The 18,329-nt window shown below is 44.6% G+C and overlaps 1 protein-coding gene across 3 annotated transcripts in view; it reads right to left on the reverse strand.

The window, feature by feature from the left end:
* Positions 1–18,329, reverse strand: part of EEFSEC (eukaryotic elongation factor, selenocysteine-tRNA-specific) — a 250,923-nt gene that overhangs the window by 130,796 nt on the left and 101,798 nt on the right. For 2 of the 3 annotated variants that reach the window (XM_006763213.2, XM_006763215.2), the window contains exons 3-4: positions 10,500–10,596; positions 7,992–8,156 (exon numbers count right to left, since the gene is read on the reverse strand). In XM_006763213.2, coding sequence (XP_006763276.1) covers positions 7,992–8,156; positions 10,500–10,596 — 262 coding nt within the window. The remainder of the gene's footprint in view (positions 1–7,991; positions 8,157–10,499; positions 10,597–18,329) is intronic. The other variant, XM_006763214.2, reaches the window with a different exon arrangement.

The following is an 18,329-nucleotide window of genomic DNA, read 5'->3' on the forward strand; positions in this document are numbered from 1 at the left end:
GTCACTGTGGGAGGAAGGCCCTGCCTCTCTGCATTGCTGTTCATTGGGTGGTCGAGTGTGTGCTGCTGGCAGGCGTTCTCTGCTGCACCGAGTCCTCCTGCCTGTGGGGGGTACCCAGCCAGGCCCCCAGACCTGTCCACCATGATTCCATTCCTCGGTCTCCGCGTAGTACCTGCTCAGTTGGCTAGAGTGTGTTCTCAAGTCATTCTTTCTTCAAGAAAAGTTGGTGGCGGAACACTTTTCTGATTCCTTTCGTACCTGAGAATGGCCTTGTGTTACCTTCACACAGAGAAAAGGTACTTGGCTGTTAGGTGAGGATGGAGGTCAAGGGAGGGGCTATGACTTATAAATGAGTTTTTAAAGCTTTCCAGGCATCTTCGCCCAGCATGAAAGAATGTCCAAAGTAAGAATCAGAGAAGGAACTTAGAATGGAGTATGCGAGGTGTGGCCACATGAAGGGCAAAAGGTATGAGGAGACAGTAAAACATGGGATTGCTTGGTTAGTTAGCAAGTTTTGTAAAAGGAGTGGATTAAAAGGAAGGGGAGAAGGACAAACTCAAATTGATTGAGAGCCTTAAAGCCAAATAAATAAATAAATAAATAGATTTAATTAAAAATAAATAAATAAATAAATAAAAAAAAAGAAAAGAAAAAAAAAATATATATATATATACACACACACACACACACACACACAATCTTCAAGAGACCCACCTTAGAACGACATAGACTACACACAGACTAAAAGGAGCGGACAAAGATATTTCATGCAAAAGGAAATGAAAAGAATGCTGGTGTAGCAATATTTATAACTGACAAAATAGACTTTAAAACTAAGGCTTTAGTAAGAAACAAAGAAGGACACCACATAATAATAAAGGAAGCAATCCAGCAAGAGGATATAACCCTTTTAAATATTTATGAATCCAACACAGAAGTACCTAAATATGTAAAGCAAATCTTGATGGACATAAAGGGAGAGACTGTCAGTAATACAGTCTTTGTAGGGGATTTTAACACCCCATTGACATCAATGGATAGATCTTCCAGACAGAAAATCAATAAGGAGACGTCCTTAAATGACATAATAAATCAATGAATCAAATGGATTTAATTGATATCTTCATAGCATTCCACCACAAAGCAGAAGAATATACATTCTTTTCAAGTGCACGTGGAATATTTTCTAGAGTAAACCACATGCTAAGACCAAAACAAGTCTCAGTAAATTTAGGAAGACTGAAATCATATCAAGCATCTTCTTTTGACCATAATGCTATGAGACTTGAAATCAATCACAAGAAGAAAACTGGAAAACACACAAAGACATGGAGGCTAAACAACCTTTTACTAAACAATGAATGCCTTAACAATGAGATGAAGAAAGAAATCAAACGATACCTTGAAACTAATGAAAATGAGAACACAACAACCCAAAATCTGTGGGGCACAGGGAAAACACTCCTAAGAGGGAAATTCATAGCATTACAGGACTATCTCAAGAAACAAGAAAAAGCTCAAATAAACAATCTAACTTTACATTTAAAGGGACTTAACAAAGAACAACAAACAAAGCCCAAGTTTCCATTAATAGATGAGGGGATAAAACAGCTATGGTATATTTACACAATGGAATACTACGCAGCCATAAAAAAGGAAGAAAAAATACCCTGTGTTACACATGATGAACTTGGAGAGTATTAAGTTAAATAAGCCAGTCAGAGAAAGATAAGTACCATATGATTTCACTCATATGTGGAATTTAATGAACAAACTGAACTAACAAGCAAAATATTGGCAGGATCATAGAGAATAGGCAGACAACTCTGGATGGGTGGGTGTGTTGGCGGGATTGAGCAAAAAAAGAAGAAAAAATAGATAGAACTCATGGACACGGACATCAGTGCCCTCTCAACCCTGGCTTCTCAGTAACTGAGCCAGTGCACCCCCTATCATGTTAAAGCCAGTCTAAGTTGGAGTTCTATCACTTGCGACCAGAGTCCTGACTAATCGACTGAGCAGGAGTGATCTTGTGTGGCTTTGGAATTAAGAAAGAGGCTGGAGAGGTGACAAAAGCAAGACCAAATCACACAAATCACTTTAGATTTTATCCTGTAGATGAAGGTGACCCACCAGCAAATTGAGGCTGGGTTAAGGCGGCTGGTGCACAAGGCAGGGAAAGGAACAGGATCTGGAGTGGTCCCAGTGTGAGCCAAGGGAGGCTGGATGCAAGCGGTGCTCCCAGGATAGGAGGAAAAGAGCCTGATGGCAAGGTCCTCCTCAGCCAAATATCCAAGTTCATTGCTTACAAGTTCTGCTTTCCCTGACTAGTAAATCAGAAAATCATACAGTCATTGATACCAAGAAGTTCAAAGAGTAGGTTGAGAAAAAACAGGTGGAGTCAGTGGACCAGAGGGCTATACAGAAGCATGTTTCCATTTCAATAACTCACTGAGGAACCCTGAGAAGAACTATTTCCTTACAGCTAGGAAAGAACCCTGCCTTACTACATCTGGAACCCCAAAGAGAAATTCCACATGAAAGTCATATTGAATGGCAACACGACAAGAGTATCAGCCTCCTATATGCTAGGGATTTGCTGTCCATCATCCCAAGGGGGCACCACACCCCTCCATCCCTCTTTCAGAGGCCCCAGACATTGGCCAACACATAGGGGTCTCTAAGTTCTGAGGAATTAGTAAAATACAGAGAAGCTTAATAACTTGCCTGTGGTCCCTCTGAGCTCCCAGACCTCTCTCAATTTCTCCTTGCTCTCTCTTCATGGTCTGTGGCTCTGAGTTTTGGATGTTACAACACTGATAGCCAGTTATCACTAGAAAGATGACTAGCCTAAATCCCAACAACAAATCTTACCAGAGGGATTTCCCAGGCTGAGGATCGAGGGAGCCAAAAAGCCTGAGAGGCTGGTGAATCTCAGGATGTCTGGGGTTTACACCATTCTGAGGTCTAAATGGAATCTCGTTTTTCTCCTTCATCCCCTGTTCCCTCAATCAGCTAATGGGCCCCAGCTGGGAACAAACATGGGCAGCAGAAATAGGGGCCAGGGTCTGACAAGCTCTGGCAGGAAAACCCTGGCCAGGAGGGGAATGCAACCATTTATTTGGAATGGCTGTGCTCTGCCTCTGAGGGAGTTCAAGTGGTCGGATGTGTCCGAGTCAATTACTGAAATCTGACAGGGATGTCACTGGGTTTGGGAGGAGGGCCATCCAGTTTAAAGCCCTACCCTGAAATGTCCCCAGTGCACACAGGCACTAGTCACCAATTTGGTTCATGGAGGGCAGGGGTGAGAAGAGGTCAGGACCTCAGAACCTCAGGAGCTCCATGACCAGGGAGAGGCCTCCGAAGGGCACACTGGGTCACTTACAAAGCTGCTCAGGAAGTTGGAGGGTCCTTGTCCAGAGGAGATAAAATACCACTGGCCCTATGGTCTCCTTGGGGCTACAGGAGCAGCAGGTAAAGTGGACAGAGCCTGGTCTTTGGAGCTGGACAAATAACTTCAAACACTGGCTCTGCTGTCTAGCTGCTTAACCCACCTGAGCCTAGATATTCTCCTGTCAGATGGGAATCACAGGAAAGGAAGAAATGAGCAGAGCTGGCCATCAGTATGCAAAGGTTCTGACTCTACTACTAACTTGTGAAGCCTTTTAATGCTAAGGAGAACTCAGCTCATGTCACCCTCACAGCAAACCTAAACAGTGAACTGGGGTTGTGATTGTTCACCAGAAAGTCAAAGTGCAGAGGAATTCAGGGACCTGCCCAAGATAAAGGACTTAAGGTTATTTATTTATTTTTTTACTTCAGTACTTTCCATCCAAAATCTATATTAGTTTCCTAGGGCTGCCATAACAAATTACCATAAACTTGGTAGGTTAAACAACAGAAATTTATTCTCTTGCACTTTTGATGGCTAGAAATCCAGCATTAATGTGTCAACAGGGCTGGTTCCTTGTATGTAGAGTCTCTAAGAGAGATTGCCTTGCATACATACCTCTCTCCTAGCTTCTGGTGGCGGTGGCAATCACTGGTGTTCCTTGGCTTAGGGCTGCATAAGTCCAGTCTTGACCTCCAACTTTAATTATCTTCTCTTTGAATCTCTGGGTCATTGGAACTCATTGTTGGATAAAGCGCCCACCCTAATCAAGATGATCTCATTTTGAGATCCTTACATTAATCACATCTGCAAAGACTTATTCCAAATAAGATCATATTCTTAGGTTCTGAGTGAACACATCTTTTGTGGGCCACAACTCAGCCCACTGTAGTCCACCCTCTGGTCCCCAAAAACTTAACACCCATCACATGTGCATAATACTTTTATCCCATCCCAACATCCCTAAATTCTCGCTCCACTATAGCATTAACTCTAAATCCAAAATTTCATCCTAATCATTAGCTCAAAAAACTCATCATCTAAGTCACCTAATTTGGCATGGATGATACTATATGATACTATATGATACTATACTAAACAGGCTGCAACCTCCATCTGTGGACCTGTGAAACTAGAAAACGAATTATCTGCTTTTAAAATTCAGGCATAGGAAGAAAATGGGAGGTCACTGGCCCCAAGCAAATTTGAAATCCAGCAAGGCAGATCCCATTAGGTTTCCAGGTCTGAAAACAGCCCTCTGTGGCTTGCTCCTCTGCTCTCTGGACCCACAGAGACTCCATGGGCCCCTGCTTATAGGCCTGCCTCTCTGGCCTCTAACTTTACATCCTCAGCTCTGCCTTTGGAATCATTCTTCCTTTTCTTGAAGGATAACATGTGTTTGTAGCTGAGTAGTTCTATAAGTCCATTTCCTTCATGTAGAATACCAAAAGTCCAACTGCTTTTTTCCCTCCATTTCTTCAGGTCTCTGTTCCTTTCAGTCCAGGCTGGCAGTGTTTTTGCTAATAACATTCTCAAAAACCTTGTGGGTCTCTCATGTTTATCAAGGGGACCTATGCCATTAAACCAAAGGGTTCTCTGCAGATCCTTTTAGGGTAAGCCCACCGCTCTACCTGGCGTCTGGTGAGACGTTTGATTAGAACCTTGAGTCGCACACCTCATCTCATCAGCAAAGGCTGTCCAGCTTTGCCCTGGGTCTTTCACCAGAGCAAGCTTTCTCAAAGAGAATTTCCCACCTGTAGCATCCTTTGCAATCTGGACATGCCAAGACCCTCCCAAATCAAGTGCTGGTTCCTTTTTACTAACAGTTCCTTCTTCAAAACATTCCCTTCCTCTCACATTTACTATAAGCAGCAAAAGAGAAACAGGCTGCAACCTCCATATTTTGCTTGGAAAACTCCTTAGCCAAATATCCAAGTTCAATGCTACAGTTCTGTTTTCTTTGACTAGTAAATCAAAAAATCATACAGACATTGATACCAAGAGGGTTGAAAGTAGGCTGTGGGAAAATAGGCACACAAAAGCAAGGAGAGCTTTAAATTTATGTTTGCCAAGCACCTTCCACATACCTGACAGGCAAATTCCATCTTTATAAGGACAAGAAGGGTAGCCGAAGACCTCAGAACATGTCCCCACTCAAACATTGCTGTCTGCTTAACATGGCTAAGTCTGTCTCAGCCCTCCCCCATACCCGTAGTCCTAGCATTACAGCTCCTGATCCTGTCATCACAAACCTTTTCCTCCCTCTAGAGCACAGATGGGGAACCTTTTTTCTGCCAAGGGCCATTTGGATATTTATAACATCATTCGCTTAATATAATTCACTTAATATAAATTTATGTTGCTATGGAAAAAGCTCCTAGATTTATTGAATTTTGAGTCCCACTTGTGGTTGCCTTGGCAGAGCCAGACCAAATGATTTCTTGGGCATTATGTGGCCCGTGGGCCGGATGTTCCCCACCCCTGCTCTAGAGCCTCAGGTACTCTCAATTCAAAGTCTGTCTCCCACAGAGCCATCTTCTGACACCTCCTTCCTACTCTCAGCTGCCCTCCCAGGCTGCAGAAATGTCTTCTCCCAGGGCAGAGGAATATTAGATTAAGGTGGTCCAAAGGAGTATGCCTAAGGGAGCACAAGGAATGGAAAGAAATTTAGCATTTGATTTATTCTCTGTTCCTGCTAAGAATTAACACAGTTACTATTATAATCTTAACTTTGTTAAATATTAAGTTTAGTTTATTTTCATAATTTTGTGCTTTATTTTTTAAGAATTATACTTTTAGTCCCTGCACAACATGGATTTGATTTAATCAAAGGCTAACGGTCTTCACAAGAGGATCCACAACAGCCAGTGGAGGAGGGAATGATGACCAACAGTGCCAGGGAAGGCCCCAGGATTCAGAAGGGCAGGGCCTCACTCTCCAACTCTTGTTGACATGTCAGGGAGCCCTGGCCAGCCTCAGGCATATAAAAGCTCTTCTTTAGTTGGTCCTCCCTGATCAGGAAACTCTTCCTTGTTACCCACCCCTGCTTCTGCAGGAGGAAGCAACAGTCACACCACCATAAAGTGAGTAGAGCAGGGAGATTTAAACCTGAAATTTCCTTTACTGAAAAAGCCCTGGCCATTCCCCTCACCCCTGAAATGCCCCTTTCCTATAACCTCTCTGGCTGCCCTAGATCAGGAATGGCCAACATAAGGCACACGTGTTCCCTTGCCCTCCCCTTGCTCAGGGTAGATACTGCAATCATGGCCCTCCTTGCCCCAATATGATAATGAATTTTATGTCAACCGGGCTGTGTCAGTGTACCCAGATATTTGGTCAAGTATTATCCTGGATGTTTCTGTGTTGAGATTAACATTTAATTGGCTAGACTAAGTAAAGCAGATGACCTTCCACAGTGAGGGTGAACCCAATCCAATCAGGTGAAGGTCTGAATAGAAAAAGACTGACATCCCTAGAAGAAGAGGAAATTCCGCCAGCCTTCAGACTCAAATTGCAACTATTCCCTGGATCTCCATCTTACTGGTTCACCCTATGGATTCTGGACTTTCCAGGCCTCACAATTTTGGGAGCCAATTCCTTAAAATACATCCCTCTTTCTGTGTACATAGATACATACACATACTTTTGGTTGTGTTTCTCTGGTGGACCCTAATACAGCTAGTGAGCCATATTAACACAGCCCTCCAGGGAGACTTCTCAGTTAGCATGCAAAATGAATTCATTTGCCTAGGTCTGTGAGTACATCAGCAGCTGGCATTGTCCCTGGTTGTACATACAGGGCCAAGTGCATGCCATCACTTTCCTGTACTCTGGATTCTTCTAGAACCAGAGAACTGCCCTGGACCCTGAATTCCTGGTACGGTCTTTCTAGTTCTAACTAGCCTTGTTTCCCACCTTCATTCCCCCTGAAGGGAAGGGAAGGGCAATGAGGGAGGCTGAAAGTTTTTCCTCTAAACTAAAGCCATAAGAAAAGCCCAATGAAGAAGGGAAACATCAAGGCCACTGGACATCTTTCAAATGAGAGCCAGCCAGAAATTCCCAGGAGGTGGGGGAGCTGGGAAGACACAGCGCTATCCATCCTTCTCACAGGTCTCCAGAGGGATGACATGGCATCTGCCAGCGGTCACTGGGAGTGTGAAACTCATCTGGATGTCTTCCAGACTGTACGACTGAGCAACACAAGATTCTAACAGTGTTTAATTTGTCTTGCCACCCTGACACAGAAAGCGTGCAGAAAGGAGGTTTACACCTAGCACCTCACTTGCTGACCACATGGTCCTGAGCCTAATGCACCTTCTGGAGCCTCAGTTCCATTATCTATAATGGATATAAAGGATAGCAATAAAGGAAGAACCTTGGGAGGCTCATCGCGGCACATCATGGATCTCAATAAATGGGTGCTGTTATAAGAAATAGGGGAGTGGTGGTTCTAGAATCCAGGCAAGGCATGAAAGGAGATAGAGCAGAGCAGCGCCCGCTGGCCAGTCTCAGGAAGCAGACCCAGCTGAGGACAAAGGGACCATTCCTCTCCTTTGCCACTAGAGAATAAGGGCAAAAGAAAGGACAAGGTAAGACTGACCTTGAGGGCAGGAATCTCCACACTGTCGCCGAGGCTGACGGAGCCTGAGAGGATGGTTCCTGTCATCACAGTGCCCTGGCCTTTGATGGAGAAACAATGGTCCACAGACATGAGGAATGGTCCCGAGGGATCTCTCGTTGGGATGGAAATCTGGGACGTCAGGAGCTAGAAAAGAGATGCTTGTGCCACACTCTGTTGGGAGAGGACTGGATGGGACAGGGCAGAGGAAGGCAGGCCAGCCCAGATCAGAAACGGGCAACTTCCTGACTGCACTCCAAACTTCTGCCATGCTCTCCATGCCTTCCCTCGGTGCAAAGGCAAAGGGCACTTGGAGAAGCCTCATCTATGCTCTCCCATTGGGATTACTCCAACAGTCTCCTAACAGGCCAGGCACGCAGGCCCTCACCCACAATGCAGCAGGGGGAGCCTGCCACGGGACTCCTTTGGTCACATTGCTCCCGGGCCTCACATGCTTTTCCATCCACCTAAGGCCTGCAGAATTTAAGATTTGTCATCATCTAGGGCCTGGGTATTGCTGAGGCCTAGGCTCCCACCACTTGCCCTTTTCACAGACACCAGCCGCTGGCAGGCCCCAAAGTTCACCACCCTGTTAGCCTTACCCTTACTCTCTAGGAGGGCAAATGGGCAACACCACCTCTGGAAAGGCTTTGCTACCCTTTTTGTCTGACTGCATTTCTCCTCCGCATCACCAGTTAAATGCTATTGTGAGAATCTGTTTATTTGTCTTCCCTCCCAGGGCTGTGAGTACTTCCAAGTGTCACCAGCAGCTGGCCTCTCACCAGAGAGAAGGACAAGTGAATAAGGGAAACGGAAGGATTGGGGGAGAGCAGGGTTGTTCCCAGAGGCGATTGCCTGAGTTTGTTAGGACAGGAGGGGTGTGAAGGCCACTTCTCCAAGCTCCCCCTGCAAAGGGCCAGTGCTGTCCCTCAGTTTGTGGTTCTGCTTTTCCCTCTCTGTGGACTCTCCACAGTTTCAACCTTAACCTGCCCACTGTCTTCATGCCATCTATGTGCTCAGAGAGAGTGTCAGAGCTAATTACCACTAAACAAATAAAAACTAAGACCACATTGTTCCTTTTATTTTGCTACTTCCTACCAAAAAGTATTTGGTAGTAAATGTTCTAAACTCTTAATCCTGTGATAACAATTCTTTTGAAAAAAGACTAGAGATTTCAAAACAGGCTTGGCCTGAGATGTATGCAGAGGTTTCTTAAAGGAATATACAAACAGTATTTTTGTGGATTTTGCTTTAACAAACACAACTGTCCCAAGCTCCCAGACCAGTACTCTCGAGAGCTGGTGAAAAAGTAACAAAAGCCTTACCCAGAAAATACTGGTTTTGCTACTTCAGCAAGATCAGCACTGTGTAATCACAGAAACAGTCACACCTGATCTTGGCTCTGTGGACCCAGGCAGACCCCCACAACTGACCTGAGTTTGAATCCCAGCTCCACCACATACCTGCTATGAGACCTTGGGCAAGTTACTTAACCTCTCTGAGGTAATATGGGGATAATTTAAGCCTCCCAGGGTCACTGTGAATGTTAATGAGCTTGCATGTAAAGATCTTAGTACAGTGTTTGGTATGTGATAGTCATATCTCACCATCACAGTAAACTGATATAGCACTGTTCTGAGCACATTATACACATTAACTCATTTAACCCTCGCAGCTACTCCACAAGGGAAGTGGTGCTACTATCTCCTCTACTTTATAAGTGAGGGAACTGAGGCAAGAGAGAGCAGATCATGGGCCTAAGGTCACAGAGAGCAGGTGGTGGGGCCAGCACTGCAACCCTCTGAGCTGCCCCAAGTGCCCAGCAGAGGGAAACTACAGTCCCTAGTCTCACTGTCACTTCCATAGAAGCATCACCATACCCTCTCTTACCCCCACCACCCTGCCTGCTGGCTGCCCTGGCCACCCTGTGAATCGCTACGCTCCTTCCCTCTGTCTACTACTACCCAGCCTGGAGGAACAGCCTGAGCTTTGGGCCCTGGGCTTCAGAAGATAAAGCCTCCAGTGTTTTGGTAGAGGCCACAGGACCTAAGCTGTACTGTCCCTGCTGCTGGGCCCATCTCCTTCTCCCTGGCTCACTGGCCCCCAGCCCACTAGTCCAGGTGAGACATAGTGGAGGACCTGGTACAATCTGAAGGACTGGAACAGATGGCATAGCCCCAGAGTTCCAGACTGAGAGGATCTGCTCTGTCTGAGTGGAGGTATTTGACAAGAGAAAGGAAAAAGAAAGGCTTAGAAGGGTGGAGGCCCTCAGTTCTGTTTGGGATTAATCTTCTGAGAGAGGTTGCATTAAGCTTTTGGAGTGGGGGGGGAGGGGGAGAGTTTAAAGGAACCACCCCAGAATCCTTTTGGGGGATAGGAGAGTGGGCAGAGGGTGATGCTTCTCTGTCTCTCTCAGGCTGAGCAGGACACAAAGGAACCTGCCTGAGCAGAAATGGGGGCAGAGACCAACCTGATTCAAGCTGACAATACCTCAATGAGCTCTGAGATGCCCTGTGGAGCTTCTGTTTCGGGGGCCTCTGGTCCCCCAGGCTTGGCCGCCACAGATATAATTGGTGCACCTCGGAACCTGGAATAGAAAAACAAGTCCCACCATAGTTACAGAGATCATCAGCATGGACACAGAACACATCTGTGAAGCACCTGGTAGAACAGGCCATCAAGCCCTATGGGTATTCATTCTCTCCTTTTCTCCTTTCAGAAGCACCTAAAAAGAGAGTGCCACCGTACCCCACCTTATCATGTGGTCTTAGTTTTTATTTGTTTAGTCATAATTAGCTCCGATTCCATTTCTGAACACATAGATGGCATGAAGACAGTGGGCAGATGAGGAAATGGAGTCCCCAACGGGAAATGTCTTATATTGAACAACACAGTTTAAAAGTATGCTCCTGGATTCACAGTGGAGGGGAAGTACACAGTGGTTTCAGCTGCCTGTGGGGCACCACTTACTCATGGGTGTGTGACGGCCAATGAGCTTTTCCCCAAACCTCAGAAATGGGAACCCTGGTGCCCACGGGCTGGTCCCAGGAAGCCATGGCACAGCTTGGCGAACTCAAGGTCCCATACTTGCATGGACCATCTCCAGTTCTCCAGCCAGCCCCTGGGGGCGGGAGCTAAGGTGGCCATTGTATGGTGGCTGCGTTTGCAGCCACGTGGGTTAGGAGACTGGCTTCAGACCACAGAGTTGCTCAATGCCAAGCCCAAGGCCTCCAAGGTGGGCTTTCTTTGGCACAAGGAGGGAGCCTGGGTTTGACTGCCCAGTGCCTGATGTTATTTATTTCACACTGATTGTGCCAGTTAATTGGCGAGGCCTGGAAATAGGGCTGTGGGGAAAAGAGTCTGGTTCCTTCTCGCTGGAGCTTTTTGTGTAGGGATAGTGCTTAGAGGGGAGGTACTGAAAGCAAGGAAGCCTCACGCTCTGGCCCCCCTTTCTCCAGACTCAGATATTGCTGGGGGGCCTTCCTGGGGGACCTCCAGGAAGCCCTACACCCCCCGCCCCCCGCTGCCCAGTGCAGCTTCCTGGGCAGCTGGGCCCTGAGGCCTCTCAGCCTCTGCTCTTAGGCCCCACCCACTGGGCCTGATGGTGGGGACACCTGGTCGAAGCAGCTGTGGCAGAGGTGACATTTACAGTGCAGGGGTAAATGCTTGTGGTTAGAGGTCACATAGTAGGTCGACCCTATTCCCTCTCTTTCCTAATAATCTGGGCGGGTGGCTGGCTGGCTGGCAAGGCCGGGACAATGGCCCAACACACAAAACAATAAAAAAATCAATAAATAAAAGCATGCTCCTGGGTTTTAACTTCCATTTTCAGAACCCTCCCTGAGAAGGCAGCAATAAATCCTGGCTCCCAGGCCTCTGACTGAAAGACCCCTTAAAGAAGACCAATAAATACCTGCTAGCCTCCTGCAGAGACTCAGGAAATACTGGTGAAAAGTACCTAAAGATGCACCTGGGAGTGCACCTCCACCATCCCAGTCTAATAGAGGCCAGTCCTCACAGGACCTTCCCAGAGAGACCCTTTTCTTTAAGATGACATTTATTTATCTTTTCCATTGGAAAGGGAAAATATACAACCCATAACCCATCATTGTGGTGTGCTTTCTTCCAGCCTTAGTTTTCAACACATTGCCAAGAGATTATATTTTTCATATTAGAGGCCCAGCTCTTGAAATCGCGCAGCCCCGCCCACCCATGCACACCCATCTGTCCACCATGCTCACGCCCACCCACTGCCCACTGGCACTGCCTTGCCGCACCCGCCTCACCACGCCCACCCACCTGCCATCCTGCCCGCCCACCGGATCGGAGCCAGTGGGCTGCGGGGGAGGAACCGAGAAGTGCTCCATGCACCTCCTGGTGACCGGTCGTTTGGTCGTTCCAGCGTTCTAGCATTACAGCCACTGGCCTTTTATAATATAGATAGATGTGGTTATAGTATGTATACACTTTCATAACTTGGTTTATTTGCCATTATATCAGAAAGACTCTTCTGTTGCATGACAATGTACTGAAACAAAACATAGAAGCATGTGGAGTTGGGTGTTTGACCCTTTTCCAGGCTCAGGATAAGCTGGCCTTGCTTATTTCCTGAACATACTACATACTGGGGGACCCTGGCTTCTGGCAGTAGCAGGGTAGTTCAGTAGCCCCTGGGATACAAGAAGCCTCTCCTGCCTTAGGTTTCAGAACAAGACTGATGTCTGGGTTCTAGAAGCACAAAGGACTCCAACCCAAGATCTGAAGAAGAGCCCTGAGCCCAGACCCACAGCTCAGAGTGTGCAGGCAGGAGCTGACCTGGAGCACATTCAATTGCTTCCCCTGTTCCCAGTGCCCCACATGTCCTCCAGACTCCTCTTGGCACATAATGGGGTGAGCCAGGCCCAGACACACTGAATGTGCATGTAGGCTAACCTTTGTCAAATCACAGAAATGACATAAACAGTATACATTTTAGGTTTGGAATAGAATTTTAAAAAGCCAACATTTGTTAATACCTTATTTTACTCACCAGTCAAGCCAGACACAAAACCTACCCCTTGATCTGATTTTCATGGAAATCCCTAGTACAGTGTCAAACACACAGTAGTTGCTCCACATGTTACATCTATTATACATAGTAGTATGAAGTACCTACTATGTACCAGGCTCCATGTCAAATACCCCCTCACAATAAATATTGTGAGGCTGATCTTATCAGTTCCCATTTTACAGAAGAAATATTAACTCGGAGAGATGAAGTAAATTGTCCAAGACCAAACAGCTAGTCAGACACGTAGCCAGTATGGAATGCACACCTTATAAAAATCTCCTTGGCAGCAGCCAAATCAACTTGAGATTTTGCAAGTGAAGGAGGAAGGGACAAAAGAGCCCCAGTGGGCTCTAGGCAGATGTCCTTGGCTAAAACAGAAATAAAGAAATAGAAAATGTTTAAAAAGCAAGAGAAAGCGCAGAGGGAGTCTGAAAGAAAGATGCATCAAGGATATTGTCAGATGATAACAGTTAGTGGAAAATAAAGAAAGAAAGCCTAGAACACAAGAACAGTGTCAAAGTAGTGATAACAACCACCTCAAATTATGTACATGTGGAAAAGACTGACAAGAATTCTAGGGGCAAACACTTTAATTTGATGTGCTGGGAAGATTGTGGGTACATTTTTATCTCCTATTTTGATTTCTGTTAACATTCATAAATGCTTGTGCAAGAGTAATTTTAAATGCTTTCAAAGATAAGTCACAGAGAAAAACAATCAAAAGTTTGACTACATAAAAATTAGAAGCTTCTGCATGTCAAAAAAAAAGCAACTAAAGTGGAAAGACATACAATAAATGCTAAAGACTTATCTGTAGTAAAAATGGTAGGTAAAAGGTTAATTGATAACAATATCTTTATTAATATTAAACACTCCTGAAAATAAAAAAGAAGACATTAAGGAGGGATACAAGGATGTGTACGGGAAGCAACCTATCAATGTTTTTCTCTCACTTCTGTGTTTCTCTCTCCAAAATCAATTTTAAAAACCACATATCCTTGATGAGATTAAAAATAAAAAACAAATAAATCTACATGTAATGACAGTAAATTTTAAATGATCTCACCACAAAAAGAAATTGTAATTATGTGGTATGATGGAGGTGTTATCTAACACAATAGTGGTAATCATGTTATAATATATTGATAATCAACACCTTGTCTTAAATTTACATAATCATTTATGTCAATGAACATAAATAAATATCTCAGTAAAGATAAAAAAACACTTTCCTATCCATATAGGTAGCTGAATGGATAGGAAACCAAAAACATATGCTTTCTAAAAGAGACCTACCTCATAACAAAAGACACACACAGACTATAAGTAAAGAGATGGAAAAAGATATTTCATGCACATGGAAACAAAATAAAAGCTTGGGTAGCAATACTTATATGAGACAAAATAGAGTTTAAAACAATGCCTATAATAAAAGACAAAAAATGACATTATATGATGATAAATGGAATAATCCAACAAAAGAATATAACCCTTGTTAACATTCAGGTATCCAGCACAGGAGCACCTAAATATATAAAGTAAATCTTGATGGACATAAAAGGCGAGAGCAACAGTAATGCAGTCATAATAGGGGACTTAACACCCCATTGACATTAATTGGTAGATGTTCCAAACAGAAAATCAACAAGGAAAAAAGTGGCCTTAAATGACTGCTAGACCAGATGGATTTAATTGATACTTTCAGAGCATTTTACTACAAAGCAATAGAATATACATTATTTTCAAGTGCACATGGAACATTTTCCAGGACAGACCACATGTTAGGACACAAAACAAGTCTCAATAAACTTAAAAGTTTTAAATTATATCAAGCATCTTCTCCAACCACAATGGTATAAAATTAGAAATCAATTTCAAGTACAGTAAAAAAATACACAAACATATGGAGGCTAAATAACATGTTACTAACAATGAATGGGTTAACAATGACATAAAGGAAGAAATCAAAAGATAACTTGAGACAAATGAAAATGCAAACAAAACAAAAAAAAAACAAAATCTGTGGGGCCCAGTGAAAGCAGTCCTAGGAGGGATTATGAAAAGAAACAGGCTGATGCTGGAGGCTATCTAGAATGTGACAGGAGGTAGCCCCTGGCTTCAGAGTCACCTGAGTACTTGCTAACTATGGGCCCTCCCAGCCCTGCCAATTTAGAATCTCTAAGTGCCCAGGAATCTACATTGGTACAAGCAATCCCCCACCTCCATTCCAGGTGATTTTTATGCATGATTACATTCGAGAACAAATTGATATATCTGTATAACCAAAATGTGTGGTGCAATCTCAAATTACAGCCCCTTGAAGACACCTCAGCTTCAGTTCCTCAAGATGGGCACATTGCCCTGGCCTCTTCCAGGGTTGCCATGAGGATGAAAAGCATAAGGGATCCAAAAGTGTTTTCTAAACTATGAAGTGGTTTAGGAAAACAGTAGAAGTTTCCTAAGCCCTTTATGAAATTATTCGTTGCATATCATAGACTGTGTCAACACTAGAAAAGACCATAGAGACTATGTAGCCTCTTACTATACAGATGAGAAAAGTGAGGCCCATTAGGGGTAGGGACCTGTGAAGCCAGCCCGTGATAGAATCTGGCCTACACAGATTCCCAGGTGGGATTATAGCCTGTCCCCCTTCACTTCCACTGATAGAGAAGCTACCATTAGAATGGTAAGTCTTATTTGAAAAAAAACAAGCTAGAATCTGACAGAGGGTGAGAGAATTCAGCAACAGTCCCATTCCAGATGGAGTTTCCTTTCTTCACATTTTCCTAAAGGGTCTCAATAACAGTAATGTTCACTTTATAAAGCCCTCTCATGCCCAATAGTCATTCAATGAACACTTATTTAGCACCTGCCACGTGCCAAGCACTATACTGATTGCTGGAGAAGGAAGACATAATTATTGTTGGCCCATTTTATGATGAGGAAACTGAAGCCCACAGGACATGAGCTTACCTAGCAGGTGAAAAGTCTATTATTCAGGCTTGGTAGGCCAAAGCCAGGGGTTTTCCAAAGCTCTGCCTTCTCCAAAGTATTCAAGTACACACCCTCCCATGTAGAAGCAGGTGCCCTCCTTCCCACAATCCCTCTTCCCCTGCTCAGCAGAAAGGAGTGAATTCCCAGTGTGAAAGCAAGGGAGAAATAAGGACCTTCTGTATCTAATAATATCCACTTGAAAGCAGCAAAGGCCTGATAGATGGGACTCCTTGGCTCTAAGCCTGGCTGATCCTGACAAGGCTGTTCTCAATGTCAACAGTTCTCAGGCTAGCAGGCTTCCAAAAAATCCACAATTACTGGCAGCCACTTCCATTGATGATCTCCTTTCAACCCGATAATCCCTAAGTGAAGATTTTTTATCCACAGGGTGCAGGAAGAAGGTGGCTCAGAGAGGGGCACTCAAAGGTCAAGGTAACACAGCATAACTGAGATGGGAACTTAGCCTGTTCCACAGCAAAACCTAGGTAGGGCCTGCCCTTCATACCCTGCCACCCTCTGTAAATACCCTAAGAGCCGGGCTCAGGGCTGTCAAGATTATAATGTGTGGTTTACAAAAGGTATTATGGTAGATAATGGCTTACTTAATAGGTGCTTACCCCTATCACCACTTCTACCAACTCCTACTCTATAAGAGTCCAAAGAAGTGGAAGCTCCTGGGCCCAAGATCCTTAGCCTGGAAACATCTTTCCCTTGATTCTCTCCAAGAGGCAGGATTGTGTAGAAATAGCATGAGCTTCTAAATCAAGATAGGTAAACAGGAAGATTGGTCTGTGTGACCTGACAAGTCAATTCACTTCTCTGAACCACACTCATTTATTCTGCATACATTTATTGAACACCTACTGTGTGTCACAGATTGTGCTAGGTGCTGGGAGACAACTGGAAGCAAAACAGATCCACCTCTGATAGCTGGAGCTCACAGTCCAATGAAAGAGTCAGAATTGTTTTTATGGACCTACACAATATGTTTAAGAAGTTTGATAAATGACACAAAGAAGCCAAAGGTATTTATTCCACATATGCCACCTCTCCTAAACATACAATGACTTAATTTTTGTTTATTGATTTTTAAAGAGAGAGGAGGGGAGGACATCCATTGTTAAGTTCTGGCAGAGGGAGGTGGGAAATTCTGCAACATCAATCACATTTGTCTTGAATGATCCCTTGTTGCTACATTGAGGTCTCTGACTGACAGTTTACTTTGCCTGGACATGTTCTGTCATGGTGTCAGCTCTGGCTGTGTCTGAACACAGACCCCTTACCCATCCAAGAGGCCCTCTGTCATAGGTTCAAATCTTGGAGTCATACAGACCCCAACTGTGTAGCTTGGCTAGATCACCTTGAGTAAGTGATTTACCCTTTTGAAGAGCTTTGCTTGCTCCATCAGAACAAGGGGCAAGGCTCCTTTACAGAATGGGTGTCAGAGGAAATGAGAAAACGGCAAGCAGAGTTTGCAAACAGGCCAACAGGTGTGATTTAATTTGCCTACAGAGTACTTTTTCTGAAATGCTATCTAAAAATTCAAATATATGTCTTTTCTTTAAAACAGTAATACCTGGCAATACTAGCCAGGCCATCATGGTCTGAGCAGTTACCGTCCCCAATTTAGCCAGAGACTTGACCGTCTAGGCTACCAGAGTCCCTGCTTTGCCTGCCTCACTCAGTGACCTTACTTGCCATTCCAGGTATCTGAATTTGCAAACCGTGATGCCTGGGCCTGGCACAGAGTAAACACCCAATAAATGTTAACTACTATTATTACTGCCATGGAACCAACCAGCACCAACACAGCTCCTCTGCTTTGCAAGTGACTAAAGAGAGGTGGCCATGGAAGAGTAGGAAAAGTGGGCATTCATGGTGAAACAGAAGAGATGAGGTTTAGTGCCAGTTGACAGCTGTCTGGCTGTGTGGCCTTGGCCAAATCCTTGGCCATTAGTTCGGTCCATATGTTCAGTGTGGTGTGGGCCACAGGGTCCAAGGTCCAATGTAAGCACATAGGTCTTAGGTCTATAAGCAAACCTACCTTTCCCAACCTGTTTCTCTCTGAGCTCATTCTCTGGGGACAGAAACACAAGAAAGAGCAAGGCCTCTCGAGTGGTAGACTTAGAAGCACCATACTTGCACTTCTGCTTCATTCTATTACCCAAAGCCAGGCACACGGTCAAGTCCAGAGACAGAGGCAGAGGACACTTCAAAGTTAAATGCCCAAGGGGGTGGATGCAGAGAGGGTAAGAGATCATTCAACCCACCAGCAA

This window comes from Myotis davidii, unplaced genomic scaffold (genome assembly GCF_000327345.1).
Source record: "Myotis davidii unplaced genomic scaffold, ASM32734v1 scaffold78, whole genome shotgun sequence".
Lineage (NCBI taxonomy): Eukaryota > Metazoa > Chordata > Mammalia > Chiroptera > Vespertilionidae > Myotis > Myotis davidii.